The sequence below is a fragment of the Heliangelus exortis genome, chromosome 1 (assembly GCF_036169615.1).
Source record: "Heliangelus exortis chromosome 1, bHelExo1.hap1, whole genome shotgun sequence".
Taxonomy (NCBI): domain Eukaryota; kingdom Metazoa; phylum Chordata; class Aves; order Apodiformes; family Trochilidae; genus Heliangelus; species Heliangelus exortis.
This window is the reverse complement of record NC_092422.1, coordinates 149,992,947-150,014,405: the sequence shown is the minus strand read 5'-3', so window position 1 is coordinate 150,014,405 and position 21,459 is coordinate 149,992,947. Positions and strand designations below refer to the sequence as shown.

At 41.3% G+C, this 21,459-nt stretch overlaps 2 protein-coding genes across 8 annotated transcripts in view; one reads left to right on the top strand and one right to left on the bottom strand.

Moving 5' to 3' along the window:
• Positions 1–21,459, top strand: part of LOC139791136 (aldo-keto reductase family 1 member B1-like) — a 369,405-nt gene that overhangs the window by 92,443 nt on the left and 255,503 nt on the right. The gene's annotated exons all lie outside the window — the stretch shown is intronic.
• The window catches only part of CALD1 (caldesmon 1), a 192,413-nt gene that overhangs the window by 81,938 nt on the left and 89,016 nt on the right, over positions 1–21,459 (bottom strand). For 4 of the 6 annotated variants that reach the window (XM_071732965.1, XM_071732967.1, XM_071732970.1 and 1 more), the window contains exon 3: positions 10,693–10,804. In XM_071732965.1, the coding sequence (XP_071589066.1) occupies positions 10,693–10,763 (71 nt within the window). In that variant the 5' untranslated portion in view covers positions 10,764–10,804. Of the gene's footprint in view, positions 1–10,692; positions 10,805–11,493; positions 11,662–21,459 lie in introns of those variants that run through there. The other 2 variants (XM_071732971.1, XM_071732966.1) reach the window with 2 other exon arrangements.

The window sequence follows — 21,459 nt, the reverse complement described above, 5'->3', positions numbered from 1 at the left end:
AGCTGCAGTGGGAATCACTTCGTTATCCATGTCTCTGACCTTCAGAGGAATACCCCACTGTGCAAGCTGGACCATAAAAGGAATCCATGTGTAGCCAGTGTTTAGAAAAGCCACCTTCTTGTCTTTCCCAACTATGGCACTGCCCTTTTTAAGACACTGAAGTAATAGCTGCAGGAGAATGTCGGGAATGTTCTGAGGAACAACACCCAGGAAAAGCTGGCTATTTTGTACAAGCTGACCTTGAAAAAGCTGTGAGGGTTGTTAAGCTTAGGAGTTGCAGACTGGTAAAAGAAACCTATTCTAAAGAAATCACAGTCATGCTATTCCAGAGGAAAACATGATTTTTTTATTTTTCCCTTCCAATGCAGCCATAAAAGTTTTCTGCATGCAGAAAAGATAGAAAATGAAACTGGATGTTGAGAACTTCATCTGGAGGGATGGCATGATGTACCAAATGAATGCAACAGTATAATCATCTCACGAGGAGGCATAAGAACAAAAATCACTTGCATATGTATAATCAGGCTCTCCAGTCTCCACTTTGCTCTGGTCCTCTCATAAGATGATAAGCATTACATATGAGCAGTGGAGACAAACTTCTGTGATCATTGACTTTCTAACTGTAAGGAAGTTTATCAAAATCTGATAGCCAGTTTTCAATTAACATGAAGGCCACAAACAAATTTATGAGGTTTAATGCTCATTTCACTATAAGCCATTTACACTACCTTCTTCTCTCTGTTCAAAAATACAGATGAAAAAAGTTTTATTCATTATATTAAGGGGGTTTCTGCTCTGGGGCCTACTTCACCCCTGTATCTTTATTACCTCTGTATATAACAACGCCTTTCAGAAACAGCCAGGACTGATACATAGAATATCTGATTTTTTCCTTATTACTGGCAATTTTATAAATGAAACTAGCTTGTTCCTGTACAAACTGTCTGCTTGCTGAAGTCAGAAACTTGCCCAACAAATACACACATCCCCCAAACAAAAAATATATTTTTGAGAAGTAAGCTATTACACACAGGAACCTCTCTTCTGCACCTTCCCTCCTGATATATGGTCAGTGTCTGAGCTTCCCAGTCCACCATCACTTATGCTACCCAACTCTTCATGGGGTCATGCTGAGAGTGGAAACAGCAACTGAAGAGGTAGGATTTGCATGGAAAATGAAGAAAAACAAAGATTCCTCATCCAGGAATCCAGCACCAATGCACCCCACCACAGTCACAAAGACATAAATAGAATTCTATACATAGAAGTTGCAGAAGTTTACCTCAAGCCTAGGATGAAATCAAGTGCATTAAATCTATGTAAACCTCCCATTCCAAAAGGCTTACCCTTCCACATGGGTATACAGTAAGATACTTCCTTGAAAAAGGCTCATTTGACAAGCAGAAATTCAAGTCATGGTAATTTGGTTATATTTCCACTGTGTGTACTTAATTGATTTAAAATTATTTTTAAATTTACCATGACATACATCAGGTTTAAATCATACATCAAGGGCTCACAAAGAAGGGATCTCTTATTCAAATGAATCAGTTTAAACACCAGAAGACATGATGTTGCCTCATGCTGGTGGAAAAAGGAAGTACTAGTATGGTGATGTAACTTAACAAAACCTTTGAAGAAGCCCTGCTCTTGAGTAAAAATCTCTCACACCTCTCTTAATGCACTCAGCAACAGAACACTGACTAGAAGACAACCTCTTGCTAGAGGAGTCCTTGTTGGCTTAAATAATGTTGACATTAAAAATGAGTCCCAAGCTACCTGAAAGGAAACCAAGGTATGTTCTCAGCAAATATCAGAAGGAAAAAAAATTTAAAAACAAACCAAAACAAACAATACAACCACTAAAGAGACAGTCGCAACTACCTGAACTAGCTGTAAAGTTACAGCCTTGCTTTGAATTTCTGTGTCAGTATGACAAACTCACTGGCCTTTTTTCAAACTATCTGGCAAAGACTATTGACAAGCAAGTTTTTGCACTCCAACCAACAGGTTTTGACAGAAAGGGGAGAAAACACCAACATCTATTTACATTTTCTTAATGTCAGCCAAGATGAGACTAACCTTTAACTGTCAAATACATTACCCACTGGTTTATACTTTCCAATAAATGAAAAGAAAACATCCTGCTTACATTTCCACTGCTCATCACCCTCATTGCTCCCCAGGAAGAGGAGCTCAGCTGCAAGGCGGACAGAATTACAGCTCCTTCTAATCCATAGCTGTATCACTTTTGTTAACCTCACCCTCTGGTCACACTGCATGCCAGCATCCCTGGCTGTCACCAGACTTCTTTTCTAAGGAGTAGCTCCCCAGAAACTTTATTTTATGGGCAAGGATATTTCTTAAACCATGTGCTGATGGCATATGTAGCCCAAGAAGCAGAGCCACCTAATGTCTCCCTTCATACTGTGGAAGACCCTGATCACACAAGGACAATCTGCTGGCATGGAGGATGTTCTTTTAGTGTGGGCTAACAAGTAGGTTATGATAATAAAGAAGTTTGGAGTTTTATTTGCAAATCACGTTTTACTTCTATACTTCTCTGAACTCTGCAGTGAAAGGGTAACTTTGCCCAGGCTGCCAGCAATCTGATAGTATTTACATACTATGCTTGCTCTTCTGTAAAATTTGCTAGCATTTGACTTCATATTTCTAAAGGGAAATCTTTTGATTGTCTGGTTTAATTTGAGATATTAGATCATACAGATGTTAATAAAATGCTAGGTCACACTGAGAAGCAGATGCTACTAAACTGCTTTTAATGTCACTCCTTAGAGTTTCACAGTTGGGTAACAACAGTAGTTTTTTTCGTGCCTAATAACTCTTACCACACTGAGCTCAGAACACCCTGAATAGTGACACAATTAAGCCGCATGTTCAGCACTAAAAAGAAGGCATTGTAGTGTAATCATACCCATCCAACTCTATATATTTTCAATTTCAGAGACTGCATTTAGCTACCCTATTCTGTTTAGATCAAAGAGCAAATGAAGCACCACCACCACCATCTCATTCCATAGCAGCCCCTACACGGTACCTCCTTCAGACAAAATGTGGTGTCACCATGTGAATGGGACATTTCAGACTTTGACAGTGGAGTTTAGGACCCCAAGCCTATGTCCAGCCCCAGATGTACTACCCATAAGTAGCCACTCATCCTGTGGGGCCAGGGTGTGGGTGTTGTGGCAGCCTTGCTCACTTTGCTCCCACCTTCACTCTTAGGCAACCTTAGAAAACACATTATTATTAATCATGCTCTGCAATACACAATCTATTAGCCTGAAAACATTTTTTGAACATTTTTTTTAGATAAAGGAATATTGAACCATCACCTTCTTATGGGAACAACACAGTGTTTTACTTTTTTTCAAACTAAATGAGACGTGTTGCAGAGCATGATGAGTAATAATGTGTTCTTTAATCAAAAGATGGGTCCATGTAGAATTTAGAGGCAACTGGTTTGCAAACCTATATATTTGTGTGATGAGGAATATGGTACCTATGGCCTGAGAAGGTTTTGTACAAATGAACTAAATTAGCCCTGCCCCTTGTGCTAGTTGTGGGTATCAGGCATGTGGCAAGTGACTACAAAGCTGAGAGCTCAATCATATATTTAATGTCTAGAAAGAAATACATATCAACTGTTTATACTTATGAAGAAAGACCAAGTTAGGAACCTGATAAGACTTAACAATGGTTCATGTATGTATTTCTGACAACTGATGCTGGCTGTTCAGATCAGTGAAGATGGGGGACTGCCTTTCCTAAGCAAGAATGCAACAAAAGTAGACCCAGGGATCCAGAATTAAACTTCCTTTCTTGTGGGTTATTTTATGACAGTGCCTTTGTTTTCTGCCATATTGAGTTAACTAAAGATAACCTACGTGGAGGGCTGATTTTGCCTTGCCAAGGGAAAGAAAACCCTGCTGGGGAAGATGTTGTGCTGTGTGTGCCTCCAAAGGACATACATACCTACTGCCACCACACTTCCCTGGCTGTGGCTAGCACAGGAAGATTGAAAGCTCTGTGTCTCCACAAACCTTAGCCCAAAGTTCTGTTGATGCAACTTTTTGCATTTCCAGTTTATGAAGCCTTTTGTGTAAGAAAAATCTAATTGCAGATACGATTTACACCTTTCGAAGGTACAACGATAGATGTACAGAACTGCACAGCACTGCGGGCTACCCTAGCTTCATTGACTAAATATTGTCAATTTACACATAAGATATTAAGGAGATGTTATTTTTCAACATAAATGTGACAGGAGAACCACTGACACTTGTACTGTACCAACTACATTCCTTCAGTGTCATGATTTTCTTTGTTTAGTGCCTATGCTTCTGTCTAATTCTGAAAATGATGTTAAAATACCATGTTGTATGAGTCCTCATATGATGCCCTTTTAAATATGCATGCTAAATTGTCAATAACAGGTATCAAAATCTGTGCCTCAGTGCCCATATTGCTTTGATAAGATCCAGTTCATGGAGGACTTCAGTCTAGTTAAAGCTGATAAAAATACAGCAGGAAAGAAAAGGGCAGATTTTTCTTTGGGGTGTTACCAGGTTGTAGGCTTGGAGGAAACACTTTTCACCCAAGAATTTCCTTAACTACTTCGTGTTTCCAAAGCAAATCTGCCACTCTGCTGAAAGACATAAAAGATGAGGCTATTTTGCCAGCTGTCTGGGTGCTGGATTTGGACTGCTCTCCTATAGGCTTGGCTGGTAAATCAGATGTAGTACAGAGATTACAGAATGATTTTAAGGTATATGTGGGATTAACATCCGAATACTAAGAAGCTGGAATTTTTTTTTCTGTTTAGGAGTTGCAGTGGGATTAGCTCAGTAAAGATTATAATCTGTATGTCTACCTTACTTGGAAGAACAAAGGTTCATTCATAAAATATAAGGACTTGAAAGAAAATATAATCTGCAAAACACACAATGGCTGTAAATTAAGAGGTAGGTTCTATTCATCTCATTTCGTCCAGGGCAGCTGAACTGGTACAATAGCAAATATTTTTCCAGTACCCAGCCTCATTTGAGAGTGGCAGGAGAAGGACATGCTGTAATGAGTGACTGGGTCATCCTTTTCTGTCTGAGTTAAGTATGATATCCAAGAATTCCAGGGACAGCCATCAATGCAATGTGAAGGGCTAAACTCACCTCAACAATCCAAATATGTCCTGTCAGTCCTGGAATTCAAGGCAGCTGTGAAGATAGGTTAACAGCTGGAGCACTTTGCCTCAATTTGTTATCAACCCTCACACGCTTCTAATCTTATTTATTCATTGTCTTAATATTTAACTCCTGGGAAGAAAATGTCATGCCTCAGCTCTATCAGAAAGTGAGTATTTTTGTGGAAAGAAAAGCAGAAACCCAGTAGTATTTGGAAACTCCAGTACTCTGGAAACTCCAGAGTATTTGGAACTTCAGGATATATGAAGTTCATGGACAGATAAAACTACTGTGCTGTAGCTTTTGTTTTAGTAGCAAAAGAGGCTTGGACCAGAGAAGGGTGCATCCCTCAAGAGGACAGAAGTTGAACATTTTTGGAAGTATTGTTCTGAAATAAATCACAATAACTGGGAAATGATACATTAAGGTATATACAGCCAAATTCTCAAGTTTAAACACGCACTTCTTGAAAACTTCTATTAGAAAGACTTTCTCCATTCTGTTACACAAGCCTGAATAAAAGCATGGTCTCTGAAAACTCAATAAAAATGTAACCAGACATTTGGGAACAAGACACAGGCAGAGTCCCAGAATTTCAAGAAGTAGGGGATAATTAAAAAGAAACCATGCTGTATTTTTACAACAGGATGACAAATACCTCTCCTTTCCTGTGAAATACCTCTCCTTCCCTTAGGGAAGAGCATTATGTAGGGCAAAACTGTGGTTCAGATTCAAAGTTAAGCTTCAGTTAAATGGAAATCAGTCTGACAATGACCCCAAGATCTTCCTGAAGTCTGTAGCAGTGATGGTATGGCAATGAAGCAAATTGGGTCAGTGCACCAACATCAGGGAGGGGTGAATATACATTGGTGGGGCAATGGCAAGCCAGCCAGTTGTAAAATTGTGGCTCAAGTGATAAATAGATGAACCTGAGAGCTATTCTTTAGAGAGTTCAAGGGGGCAATTTTTGCTCTCAACCATGGTTAAGTGAAGGGTGTAGGTCTATTGTCACTTCAGGAAGTATTTCACCTTGATTTTTCAAAGTAAACCAGCAAGATGTTCTCAAAGCACTGCTGCTCTAGACACACACACTACCTAGCCCCAGGCTAAATTCCTCCAGTGTCAGTTACAACATAAAAACGACCAAACCTCGTGGTTGCATTCAAGAGAATACCTTTTACTGAGCAGGAAGAGGCACAAAGCATCAGGTGGCAATTTTTCTTTCCTTTGTTTAAAGAAGTCAATCCCCTGTGCTTCAGTTACATGTGGGATTTGATTTTTCCTGTCAGTTAACACAACCCATTTCTGTGGCAGCCCAGTACTCCCCCACGGTATCGACCCTGTGGCTGGGAAGGCAAAGTGTGCATCCAGCTCCTTCAAGGCTGCCACTAAAAGACTGACTCATAAATCATCTGGCTGGAATAATTCAGGTAGAGCTTAGTCCCAAGACCAAAGCCTGAAATAGGTGGGAAGCTTCCCACTTATTTTAGCCAGGTCTGGACAGGGGACCTCAGGGCTTTAGACCATCCCAGGCACAGGACTCCCTCTGCCCCTGAGAAGCAAGATACAGCCTTGAATTTGCCACAGAGTATTTAAGAGACAACACACATCCTGCCACCCAAGTGGCTTGCAGGGTCCTATTTTTTCTGATGTGGCACCTGGTCAGTGGAAAACACGTGCAGAAGGATAGCAGGCAGGCACAGTTAACTCTGTCATATTTTGTCCTGGGTTTCCCAGCCTATGCCTGGAAACCCTTGTTCCCCCAAGAGGTACAAGAGCTGCTGTGTCCCAGCCAGCCTGAGCACATGCAATAAATCTGGCAGCCTGGGAGGAAGCTGGACAAAGCCCTGGATGCCTGCTGTTGGCCACATGCCCCCAGGCCTGCAATGCTACTCCAAACAAGCTGATAGGCCTCCTGAGAACCCAGACAAATACAAACAGTAAAAAATTCCGGCTGGATAAAATATCTGGGTGGGTGCAGTGAGCACACACACAGAATCCAGGACATGTGGGATACCTTTAAATGACAAGAGCTTAAAATGCAAAAAAAAAAAAAAAAGAAAAAAACCAAACCAAAAACCCACTAGCTTTCTGAGTAGGTTGCAATCTATATCTGAGTTGCCACAGCATGAACTACTAGCCAAAGCAAATGCCAGGGGTGAATGACTCTGACAGTCTTTAAAAGACAAAGCCAGCCTCTCCTCAGGATCAACCCTAAACACAGAAACCCAGAAAGTTAGGGTTACACAGCGCTACAATGTATCATTACCAACAGCTTTCTAATGGAAAAAAACCCCAAACAGAGCCTGACATCAGCATTTAAGGATCAAACTTGCATGAAGATCTGCAAAAATCAGACATCAAGTGGGTGGAAATCAGTGGCTCCAGCATGACATACATTTGGGAAGCTGATGGCATATTTAATCAAATCAGTCCTCACACAGCCTCCAGCCCCTGGGAAAGACAGGATAAGGTCAAGTCACTCCCTCTTGGGCATGTGGTGCATAAGTCCATGCTGCTACAAGCAGCACCCCTCAGTCTTTCTTGGGTATCAGCATCAGGCAAGGAAGACAGACTTTCCATGTGACTTTATCCCAGGAAATGACAAAATGTGTCCCCACAGCTGGCTGAGTTACAAATACTGCTGTCTGATGTGGCTGCTTGCACTTCTGGGTTTACTGTTCAACTCAGAGAAGCCTAAACAGTGTCTGTCTGGGAGACACAGCAAACATGTTGCAGCCTACACATCATCATCCCTCTATCCACATCCCAGGGGAAACGCTTTCAAAAAGTGTTGGCATCCCCACAGCAAAGCTACAGCCCACTGATGAGAGTGGGCAAAACACCTTGTGCTCCGAGCTGATGGAGCATTTTCAGCCTCTGTGTTACTCTTTGGGACCACTTGATAAAACACCTGAAAATGTTTAGACAGAGGAAGGTCTGGCAAGAAATTTGCTGTGGTTTTGAGAGATGTACAGAAACACACTGTAGGTGCATTTTTTTAAAAGGTGAAGATGATCCCCAGATCCCTAAAATCTGAACTCACTAAAACCAATCCAGCATGACATATTCATGTATTAGTAATTATCCAGAAGCTTACTCCAGTAAGCAGTGCAATGCAATGGGGGTGGATGTCCAGCTCCTCCCTGATGTTGCCCTGCTGGGGCAGGGTTTTGGGAGGTCCCAGCTCCAAAAAACTCAATATGAACTTGAGAATCAGGCTCTGTTATTGTTAAGGCAAACCAAAAATAAAACAGCCAGACTAAATTATTTTTAAGATCTCAAGATTTTTAAAGCAGTCTTGTGACTTTTAAGGGGTCTGACTCATGATACTTGAATGCTTCAAGTTGGCAGCAGCAGAGGGAGTACAGCAAGATTTAGTATGCACCAATTTATTGCTAAAAGCCTTCAAATGTGTGGGAAAGAGCATGGAGCACTCTGCAGCAGTTCAGCAGGGGACAAAGGCCCAAGCCCTCCGGCAGGGCTGCCACCAAGCTCGCCTCCCTCCACAAAGATTACCACATGAAATCCCAGCAAAGCCACCCAGACATGGCACAAATACTTCCCAAAACCAGCCACGGGTGGGTGGAGAGGGGGCTGCTCCCTGTGTCTGTGGCTGTCACCCTCAGACACAACCATTTGGTTTCCCCACGATGCAGGGGCAGGTATTGCCACAGGCCTGCAGGGCTCCCCAGGGATGGCTCCTTCAAGGGACTCGAGCTGCATGGATGCACCCAAAGTTCTGTATTACAGTTTCCATGGTGATGAGGGCAGAAAGCCTCATCCCTAGCCCCCCGTGGCTCTGACTCTGTGTAAAAGCTGGCCATGCCCCATCGCCCATGCTCAGACCACCTCACAACCTCTGCACACTCATGTAAAAGCTTGGATGCCTTCGTGGGGGTGTTCAAGTCACATCTTTCTGTAGTAGAAAACACCACTTGGACTACATCCCCAGCATTCTCCACAGGCTACCCAGAGCCTCCATCAGCAGCAAACACCAGAGGCTCAGCCTTTCCTTAAAAATATTTTCTTAAAGCAGACATATGCTAGACGTACAGAAACATCATGTGCTATATCGTGCACTGGCACAGGCTCTGCGATCCCTTCCATGCTGCTCAACAAAAATATCCCTCCAGGTCTGGGGACAAACCTGGGACAAGAAGATAGCTTAGTGCCATGACACAATTGCTCCTCTGCCTTCTAGGGAGGTCACCAACCAGGAGATGGCTGTATTTTGCAATAGAAGGCTGCACCTAATTTCCTTCTGGTCACCACACTTTGTGTGAATTTATTTCTTCCAGGCAATGCTGCTCCTTCCTAGAACTCACAGGTCCAGCTTACAGACTTACAAGAGCTCAGACACCCAGTTCAACACAGCAACATTTCCTTCAGAAAGAAAGGCAGTCACTGCATCTCATCGACTTGGGATTTACTCCTACAGTGTATCCATGTATGTCAGAGAGGCTTGATACATAAGCAGTGCCTTATTAAAAAATTCAAAGTAGGCATACAAAAGTAGGCATTGCATTCTGCTGACTTCCATTTAAAATTGCTCTGAAATATATTTTCAGAGCATTTCCTACAGCATTCATAACCCGAAACACCATATTTTTGTCAGTGCACAGGAAAAAGACAGAAGACAAAACAGAAATGAGGACAAAATGGGATTAAACCTAAGTTCCATTATTTAAAACCCCTGCAGTAATAATAAAGTAAATCCAATCTTTATGTCAAAGAAGACTTTACAAAAATCAACGCATCCTTATTTTCACCCTGCTTACTTCAGTGTAAATCATGGGAAATGCCATTAAGAACAATGGAACTGTGTACACAGATGTAAACCAAGGTTAGTTAATGAAATGTTGTTCCTAGTATTTCCATTCTGCTCCTTTCATAAACTGATATCCTTGTACCCATGTCAAGTTCTGTTCTCATCTGCACCAAAGTAACTCTGTAATATGTAATACCTGATAGAAAATGCTGCCCTTGTTGCCCACATAAAGTGTTCGTAAATGAATAGAAAATGACAGACACTGCAAATACAATAGCAGCAGCATGGCAATGACAGACAGATATGCTACATGTACCAAGATTCAGTTGCTGTCTAATAATTTGAGCTCTGTGTTTCAGAAGACAAAATCTTTTCTGTACAGCACTCTCTCTCATAGCATCTGAGCATGAGTTTTCCACACAGCAATTTCACATGGCCATAGTCTACCTTCATTGTTTACATTAATTCATATCACAAAGAAACTAGAAGCCAGAACATTTACAGCAGCCTAAGGGAATTAGGCACCAGACACTCCTGACTTCCAGCCTCTCCCACAATAACTTAAGTTAATAACTACTAACTGAAGCTATTTTGCAGCACATATATTAGCAGGGACTCCTGGGTTAGCTACAGCATACTTTGGAATTTAAGACACAAATCAGCAAAGCCACTGCTAATCAAAGGCAAGCCACGGGCATCGTTTTCCCATACATAATACCTCACCTCTCTGCTTCCAGGCGCATTTCCTCACGCTTTTGCCTCCTGAGCTCTCTGCGGCGTTCAAAGTCATCCATGGTGGGTGTTCAAGCGTTCAGAGCTCTGGAAAGATCCAAATCTGAAAAGGGAGATGACCACTTAGATGAGAAAGAAAATGCAGTGGATGTTTTAACTGAGTCCAGTTAGTTTTGCTTTGCTTTCTTAACTTTGCTGTAACTATTTTCTTTTTCCATCAAAAATTTTAACTTCCTCGGTATTGTTGAGATAAACAAGATTAATGGAATGCCTTGTAGGATAAACATAGCTGTGCCTGCCTTTGGTTTCCTAGTTAAAATTAAATCAACATGCTCTAAGTAAAGACTGTATACATCTGCTAGCCACAAACTAGCTATTTGTAAAGTCACAGGTCTTTTTTACAAACAAAAGCAACAATTCAGCAAGATTTTAACTTATAGGCTTCCAGTTTCTACTGGAAGAAGTGAAAACGCTGCTCAAGAGATTTCTTATTTTTCTAGTTGCACAGATAATTAGAAGTTTTGCAAAAGTCAGTCCCCACTTGTCCAACCCCACCCCCCCTTTAAAGAAAGGGGAAAAGAAATGGAAAAAAAAAAAAAAAAAAAAAAAAAAAAGAGAGAGAAAAAAGGAAAAGAGAAAAGAAGGAAAAGAGAAGGAAAATAAGCCGCAGCTTTTAAATCAGCTTTTAAATACCACCCAGGAGAAGCCAAGTGATAGATAAATCCTGCTCAAAGAACCAAAAGTAGCAATATTTTTTTGTAGTTTAATCCATGCATTTTCCCTGTGCCCTACCTTCTTCTTTATGATTTAGTCCATGAAATATTTTCCCCTTTACAGCTCTTCATATACAAAACCTTTCCAGCCTCGGTTTATATCCCATCAAGCCGAGTATTACAGAATTCCCCTGCAGCCCCCAAACCAAAAATGACTACCAGAAAAGGGAAAGCTGTTCTCTTTTTGTCCCTGCTTTGTTTACAGAGCTGTCAGTGGTTAGTTAAACTCTGCCTGGAATCTGGCATTTAAGGCCTGCTCTAAGATTGCTTCCTGTGCAGGGCTGGAGGCCTCAGCTTCCTCTGCAATCCAAGCCTAGGAGCTGCACTCAGAGGATTTCCACCCCCCCACGTCCCGTCCCGTCCCGTCCCCCAAAGCGTTTTCCAGCCTGCTAGCACAAGACTGGCCCTTTCCACTGCAGAACCCTGCAGAAGCAGACAAAAATTCAAAGGGTGGCCTGTGAACTGCTCACAGTTTAAAAGGAAACAAAGCCAAGGTGCATTTGTGAATTATTTCGAGGGCTCTGTTTGCAGATGTAGATCTGTCTTGTGGCTTCGTATTCCTGCCCGCCGGTGCAGCGTCCAAGCGCTCTCTCTCCACAAAATCACTGGCAAGAGCAGAACCTCTCATGACTTGAGGGAATCTGTGGCTTTTTCTGCCCCCCTTCTTGGATTAAAACACTGCTGAGGGCAGGGGTTTTGTGAAGGTTATTTTATTAGTTTATTTTTCCTGGGGGTGTTTTTCTTTCTGATTTGTTCCTGGATTAGGGGACTTAAAGTTTTGTTGTTGTTGTTGTTATTTTCTCCATGTTTGGCTGGCTGGGGTTGTTTTGTGGAGTTTCAAAGGGAATGTTAATTTTGCAAATCTGATGCTAACTTTACAGTTGCTGCTGCTTTTTTTTTTTTTTTTTTTCTTTCTTTCTTTTTCTTAAATACACAGTTATACTGCATATGTAAAAAGCAAGTTGTAACACAACATTTTCCCAAATTTTTGTTTGTTTGTTTACTCTCACACCACAGCGTATCCCTTGGAGAACACACAACAGCAAATCTGCCATTTTTTAACCAAGAAGTGGTAAAGAAGTGTTTTCATCTTAGCCTACATGATGAGATGAAATTTTCCCTCAGTTCCTTTACTAGAGGGCTCATGAGTTACAGGAGTGATGTGGTTCCCCCCAGCTGGGAGACAAGGATCAGAGGAGGAACCATACACTCCAGAGAGCAAGTTCAAACAGTGTGCTGGGTTTCTGTGCACAAAGGGCAGATGACTGTGTCCACAGGAACTGAGACTTCACCAGGCAGCAGAGTGTGGAGTACAGTCACCAACAGGGATTTAAAATACAAAGAACTGACTGTTCAGCTGATACCTCATGTGCTAGACCTGGGAATCCCAAGGTTTTTTTCCCACTTCACCTCCCCAAAGCAGACCTGCAATTCATTTGCATCTTCATGAGTTTGCATCTTCATGTTCAAGACAAGAGGGCACGGTCTCAAGTTGTGCCAGGGGAGGTTTAGGTTGGATATTAGAAAGAATTTCTTTATGGAGAGGGTGATCAGACACTGGAATGGGCTGCCCAGGAAAGTAGTGGATTCTCTGTCCCTGGAGATATTTAAAAAGAGACTGGATGTGGCACTCAGTGCCATGGTCTGGTAACTGCAACGGGAGTGGATCAAGGGTTGGACTTGATGATCTCTGAGGTCCCTTCCAACCCAGCCAGTTCTATGATTCTATGATTCATCACTTCTTAACCAGTCAAGTACTCCCCTCTTTTCACCTCTCTTGACTAAGGTGCACTCCCACCCCTCCCTGAGCTCCAGACTCCATGCATCCAACATTTCCCCCATCCATTCTCCCATGTCCCAGCCCATACCTCCCCCACCCATTGCCTTTCTACATGGTCCTCAGCACCATTTCTCATCTCTAAAAGCTCAAGCATTCTTCCTCATGAAGAAAGCTGACGAGGATCACAATAACAACACAGAACTATTTCTGTTCTTCCTCCTCTCTTTCCTTCCCAAGAGCAGAGGGGAGATTGCAGAGCAGTGGGAAGTAGTTCCTTGGGAAAAACAACAACAACAACAAAAAACCACAACAAAACCCCAAACCAACAAAAAAGAAAACCTCTTTCTCCATTTACAGAGTGCTTTACTGTTGTTCGGAGAAAAATGCAGATGGATAAATGTCTTGGGAGAATGTCTGAAGTTTATTAGAGTACTGTGTCTCCTCTCAAAGAACTGAGGTCCAGACACTTCACAGCATTTTGCTGCCAAATCCCTTTTTCAAAAACAAGGAAGGGACTTGAGAAACAGAGGTCAGGTCAACAGTACAACATTTAGTTAGGAAAGCTGTATCAGTGCAAGAAAACGAGTCATCATCTAGAAGGACCACTTGAAGTCAGATATTCAGTGCTGTTCACTGTCTTCCTCAAGATGATTTATCTTTTAGCTCCTGAAGACTACTAGACAATAACTTCATCAGCCTCTCTAAAAATGCTTACAAGTTTCTTGTAGTGTTCTTGCCTCTCAAAAGATGTGAGAATTGCTTCACTTGCAGATCAAGGTACAAATTATTTAAAGTATTTTTTACAAACCATTTGTGGAACCGTGCACATTTTGGTGTTTTTTTTTTTAAAAAAAAAAGAAAAACATTCATGAGTATAAACATCCTGGGACAAAATGTAGCATTCTACCCAGCTCCACTGCAAGGCCTGCCTTCAGAGCCAAATATGAAAACATCCATGTGATTTTCCCAGGTGTGCAAAATAATTATTTTTTTACAATTTGATTACATTTTTTTTTTCCTTTTTTGTTTCTATTTTTAATAATTTGGTGCCAGACAAAATAAAGCTTCATTTTTCTGTAAAGAAGAAAACTGTCTCTAAGAAAAGAACTTTAAATCAAAATGAATGCAACATTGTTTCATTCAACCTCAAAAAAACCCCAAACAAACAAACAAATAAAATATGCAAACAATAAAAAACCAAAAAAAAAAACCCACAAAAATTTTGGTCTTGTTGTAAATATTTTTTTTCTCCAAATTATTTCTAGCACCTATTAGCGGGGGGGAAATCATCAATAAATTCTAAAGAACCAGAAATACATATTTTTTTTATCAAACAGATGTAGATATCTGGAACTATTTGTCTAGTCCCATTCCCTGGAAATCCACACACGTATGTAAATTACTGCAATATGGGCTGCTCTTAGACTGTGAAAGGGTACACCACAAAAATTATCATTTTGTTCCCTCGGCCTCAAAACAAGATCCTCAACATCTTTTCAACCTTTATGCAACTGAAATAATACTGAAAGAATCTGAAGTGAACTCACAGGAGTTTTCCACCACTGGACTCAGAAGTGAGACACTGGGAGATGAGACACTTCGACCTTGGTTTTTTTTTAAATACTTTTCAAAAATGACGGAAGATAATTCTTGCTCAGGACCTCAGATTTCCTACAGCCTTACACACAAGGACCTTCTCAGGCTCCCTGTCTCTTTTGCTTCTAAGACTGAACCTTAGATCATGAGGTGTCTCATGAGCCCTGTAGTCATCCTGAAGACACTCTAGGAAAGGTGAAAAGGGGACACAGGCAAAGTAACTTCCTGATAACATTTACTATTGGTGTTGAATTACTTCAATGACAATCATAGCAAAATGCACACCCTGCAAATACTACCTCCCTGCAAAAAGACTCTTTTCAAAAACAGTACCAGTTTCTCTCTCCTTTTCACCTCTGCACTTCACATAGTCTCTTTGATCTTCAGGTGATTATGGTTTATTGCTAAAATCCACTGAGTTTTTCATTGTCTTGATAAAAACTTCTTCCTTCAAGGACAACCACATTTAATCCCTCCTCACAAAAAACATATGCACACAAATACCACTCCCCTTTATGTCTCATCCCAAGAGAGAGTTTAAAATTTTGTCGTCTTATAGCTTTCATCAAGGTGGAAAATAAAAGGAACATACAATAATTATAAATATATGACAAAATATTTTATTAGTGATTAATGGGACTATGCTCTTTGAAAGCAAACAGTAAATTTGCTATGTAGAAATACACACAAACTCATACCTATATAATTCCAGTATGGAGAGCAAAATAACCTTCCTTTTTGGCTTACATTTAATACTGTCCTCACCCTATTCCTATCACTGATATCAGAGATAATTCAGCAACCAGGGGACCTCAAAAACAGATGAGCTAGACTGGTAACAACCAAGTGAAAATGCAAACTGCTACTCAGGTATTCAACAAGCACAAATGACTTTCAAAACCTGTCAGTTACCTTTCCACCACACTGAATAAGCTCCTAGACTGCATGTTTATGCTGAGCCTCTGCACCAGCTTCAAACCTGATGATAAAAGAAACTTCAAGCCAGAGCATATTCCCTAATATAGCACTGCTGTGTACTGCACAGGGCTTTATGTCAGCCACCTCTGGTGACAGCATTGTGCAAGCATTGTGCCACCTTGCTTCCCCCCCAAGTACAATGAAACAATTGCACATTTCCTCTTGGTGACCTTCAGGCTCAAAGATCCTTAAAGTCATGCCTGCTTCCTTAGCATGGGATCACTCACTGCTCCAGCCTTGTGAACACCCAGGTCAAGCTTCAGGCAGCCAAGTGCTGGGTAGACTGCAAGCTGTGATGACTGCCCATGCAAAAAAACATGGGCCCAAGCTCTTGCCAAAACAACTCTCAGCAGTTTGGCCTATTGTCCATTAAAGGATGCAGGAAGAACATAGCTTTAGTCACCTGAAAGGGAGCAAAGGGATTTGTTTTCTCTCTAACAGGAGAGATCTTCTGCTAATTTTTCTTTCTTACCTAGATAAAGACAACTGCATGAACTCTGCACCTGGTACCTCATCTTCCTTCAAAGAACCTCTCATGCTGGTGACTGAGGTGGGGGACCAGCACTGACCTATCTTGTACTGTTGTAGGACCTCAGTTATGTGGGAGCTGGTAGAAAATTTAGGACCCACAGGAAGCACAGAAAAGAGGCTAGAGAAAAGGACAATAATGTGGGGTTTTTTGTAAAAGAAAGGAACCATGACCAGTTCGGAGCTTATCCCTCCCTCAACCCAAGAAGCAGGAGACAGGAACACTGCAAAGAGAAACAGCTCCAGGATTTCCAGAGGTCAAGTAACAGGGTGCAGAACCAGGAGGCCAATGAGATATCATGGCACAGTGCCTGGCATTTGGGGTGAACCCAGCAACTAAAGATATTCCAGCTTCCTTCTACCTCTAATTTACATTGTCACCCTAGGGGTTGAGCCATAGTCAATTTTATGCCTCTCAGCCCCTATATTATCTCCACCAGTTGCAAATTCTTCTCAGTGTGCATTTGCAGAAGGCTAAAAGCACAAACAGGCCCTGAGGTCAGACCCCACCAGTAGCCGTAGCCGTAACGTCAGTACTAAAAACACACAATATGCTACAAATATAAATGTCTGCTGCAGAGAAGGGATGAAAAAAGAGGATAAAGGGAATTTGTCTCTGAACCTTTCCCTAAAGGGAAGGCTTCCAAGTCCAGCTACACAAACATTTTCCGCACACATTCAGCTGGACCTCTGACTTCTGAGCTGTCCTCACTGTAGGATCAGGTGGTAACACAAGACCTAGTTATCCTGTCACAGACCTCTTTTTTTTTGTTTGTTTGTTTGACCAAGTTTGTCATTAAAATTTGACATAAATTAAGACTGCAAGTCTCAAATACGCCATTAATACAAATATCCCATATCCCCATCTGTTTCCACTTCAGTTGTGCCAAAGTCCTGCTGCAGAGGTGTGGACCTTTCAAATCTCAGAAGAGGATTGGTCAGTAAGAAGCATGATGAATATTTTGCTTTAGCTGGCTACATATGATGACATATACTCTATCCCTAGGACTACTATTCCTGTTCTTTCCAACTCTGAAAACAGAACCTTTTCATTGTCCTTTTTGCAGCTGAGAGCAACACTCATTTTATGAGTTCTTTAATCTGACACTCATGAAACACAGGTATGACAAGCATTCTACTGCAATATCTGTGAAAATTAGAGTTCCTTAATCTATCTTCAGTCAAAACAAATAAATCTTCTTTCTATGAAAACCTGTCAGAAAATATTTGGAAACTATCTCCCCTCCTGTCCTTCTAATTCTGCATTAAAATCATTCAGTGTCATTTAGGTATTTCAGAAAGAGGCACAAATTTTGTGAAGTCAAAAGGTTGAAGTTCAGTGGATTGATTCATCCTTCATCACACTTCATTCATGTTTTCTTTAATCTGAGGTGATGGATACTCCTGGCAATCATATAGTACTAATAGTATTTTTTCTGTCTAAAGAGGTTTTTCTTTATGAATTAATTTTAATGTTCCTTTCATGTAAAACCAGATCTATATTTGTTACCATAAAATTGGCCATGTATCCGTGTTGACTGCTGATAATGAACTCTTGTATATATGTATACACACACACACACACACACACACACGTATCTGCTCATATCAAGCAGCTTTTCTCCTTCCCAAACAGAATAGTTCATTTGTGACTGCAGGCAAAATAGACATGTTAGGTCGCATGAACACAGTTTTATTCCAATCTAGCCTGAACCTTGTTTCATCTGACACTTCTTCTTAGGACTTCCATGGGAAATTTGATGGCAAAACACACAAGTGCAGTTCATACTTAACATCAGAAAATCAAACTCTGGAGGTTTGTTAAAGTCCCAGCTTCTGTTGTCAGAACATACCTCTATGAGAAGGAGGTAGAGAATTACCCAGAATTTAACAAGGAAGTAGAAAACCCCTTATGTTAAAACCTCTGCTTGTGACATAAGGTACAGTTTCTATCTCATCTTTTACAGAAGAAAAAAGATTATGTACATTGATGGGTGGTTTTTAAACCTGACTAACATATTAGCTAACAATTCTGTGGCCTCCTGAGCAAAATTATGTAGCATTTCTGTAGAATGGAGATTCCCAGCTTGTGCTCCACAAACTACCAATGGCCCACAGGACAACACCCAATTGGTGCTGTACAGGCTTCACCTACCCTGCCTACAGCAGAGGTTAATGCAGTGAGTGCCATACACATCCTTGCAGATGTCAGGCCCTCTGTCAGCTCCTGCTGATGCAGGGTGAACCACACGGAAGTATTGACATGGAGATTTTTGTAAGACTTTGCCCCTGCCACAGAGTTCACTTCTTGGGTCTGCAACTAGAAGATCCATGGCTTTAAATTCCTGCTCAGGTCCATCCTATGTATCCATGATCCATTTCAGCACTAGGGAAGAAGTATTACAGAGCTGCACCATTCAAGAGGCACTAGCACACATCTAGCTTGCTGCTGCTAACACTTCTAAGTGTGCAGCTGTAGGACCTGTCTTTTAAGAGCCAGTCAGTTGCAATGGAAAGTCCTCATTTGTCTTTATTCCCTTGGGCAAGCTGAGTGCTGATATGCTATATCCACTCTTCCTACTTCCTCATCTTTCTTCTACAGCACATTGACATAAGGACTAAGTAGAGCTTTTCTAGACATTTGGATTTGCATAAAGTGGTCCCACCCCTGATCTCAGTGACATTTGGAAACAAGTTACATGGAGTAACAAGATGAATCACAGTTTTGGTATAGAATAGCTTCATGTACCTCTTTGCTATGGGCTGTACCAAACACACAAAAATTTGTCTGTCATTTCCCACTAGCAGACAAAGGAAAAAAAAAAGACATAGCTGGAAGCCACTGGCACAGCCACTGGTTCTCATGTTAGAAGGATTGACCCTTGACTCTCCCCTTCAAATGTCCTCTGAAATATTTCAAATATGTTGTCCCCAAAGATCAGAAGATATTGAAATATTCTTCATATACAGACTAGAGTTGAAATCCTGTCCCTGCTGGAATTGCTGGCAGATTGCCCAGAGACTTCAATCAGGGGTGGATTGCATCTGCATAGGCCAAATTCATCCAATATATAGTATGAAAGATCAGTGAACTTACCCTGCATATCAGAAACCAGTGTTATGTCAGATTATGCCAACATAGTCTGCTTCAGCCTCTCATATCTTTGTGGACACACACTTGAGGGCAAATTTTCTTTTATTTTGAAATTTTGCATTGCATTTTTCTTGCAGCGCTGACTCATGGGATGCAAACAATTTTTACTGATACCATTAACACTGAATAATTACTTAGCTTTTGCTGCAGATATAAAGGACAGCTGAAAATTGGATGGCCTTTTATTACTCTTTAATGTTAAGTGAAGATATCCCAGGTAATAACAGTGAGGCCTCACCTCAAAGGACAAAGCACACTGAAATCAAAGGGATTTTGTAGTCCACAAAACATTTTGTAAAAATGTTTAATCCCAAAATTATCTCTGATTTGCATTTACTTTTTGTACTCAAACACTGGGAAGCAGGCTCCTGAGATAGTGTTCACTAGTATTCTTTCAGACTTCCAGCTTCCTTGTGTTAATCTAATCACAAGAATGCCCACACTATGTATTTAGTGCTCCTGCACTCTTTGTCACAAATCTGTGGTCTGACTGCTGAAGCTGTGGCAGTGCCCCTGCTGTTGGCCAGCTTCATCTCTCACTGAAACCTCTAAGAGCAGAAAACCAGTGCCCTGCCAACACCTTCCTGTCAGGAGCCATTTGTTTCTTAATAATAGGAAAGAACAGAAGAATATCACTAAGGAACGGGTAAGGTCCAGCTCAAAGAACCAAGCCATACTAAAGAGAGGAATGCTTTTACTCTTGCCCTATAAACAGCAATGCCAAATCTCACTTTGATTTCCAGCGTTTGAGCTGGAGGTAGATGCCATGAATGTGTAGCTATGGTCAGGAGTGCCTGCAGAAGCTGAGAACCATGCACTGTGAGCTAATGACTGTGATGCTGTTAGTCCCTGCTTGATGTGCAAAGGCACAGCAAGTCCAAGGTATGAGAGTGGCACGAAGCAGGACAACCTGCAGGAGCAGAAAGCCTGTTGGAGGCTCTTGCCTGGTAGAGTCAGTCACCAAATGGTGCAGGCAGAACACAAAACAGGGTGGTCTGGTGTCCACCATGAAAAGCAAGAGCCTGCATGGGGAGCAGCAGTTACAGCTGTTGGCAATAGGCAGAAGGTCTGGGCTAGAACTAGAACAGGCATCAGCCAAGTGTCTCTGTCCAAGTGCAGGAGCATTTCTTCTGCACAAGAATTGGCAAGGAAGATAGCAGTAGCAGTGCAGCTCTCCATACTTCTCTCTCCAGTAAAGAGGAGGGTTTTGCCCTCCAGGCAAGGAGCTGATGAGGGCCAACAACCAGTCAGGATGGAAAATATCTGCTTCTGCCTCAGTGACTTCTGCTACTCTGTTGCCATCCCTCTCCTGTGGTGCTCCTCTCCATCTACCTTTGCACTGTCTCTGTTGAGGTTCATGCTCACATGGAATATTTCAACAATACATTGTCTGAGCTTATTTGTGTGTCTAAGTAGGATTTATGAATGTTTTAGTGTGCTGTTCAGAGTCTTTCTCTGCATCTTTCAGGTCCTGAATTAAAAAGCTAAGGTAGTGCTGTTAAAAATAATAAAACATTTGAGCAAGTCTAAGATAAGGTTCCAACAGCAACATTCACTCAGCCAGCCTTCAAACTCCACATGTTTTCTGAAACACGTTTCAAAATACAAAATAATGATATATTAAGATACACAGTCAGTCATAAAAAAAAGAAGTAATAGAAAATAATATGAAGATACAATACAGCCAGATTACTGTGGCTGCACTTTGGTATTCTCAACCCTTTTTCTTTTCCTGTTAAAACACGAAGTACTACAATGCAGATCTGCCTACTGCAGAACATCATAAACTAATGAGAGTTCTCTGTTGCTTGTTCTATTAAACCAGCAATAAGCAACAATACCACATTTCAGTTATCATTTTGCCTTAAAAAAGAAAACAAACAAACAAAAACTACTACCAGAAGAAACCAACCCCAAAGTGTTTTGGTTTGTTGATCTTACCAGTTATG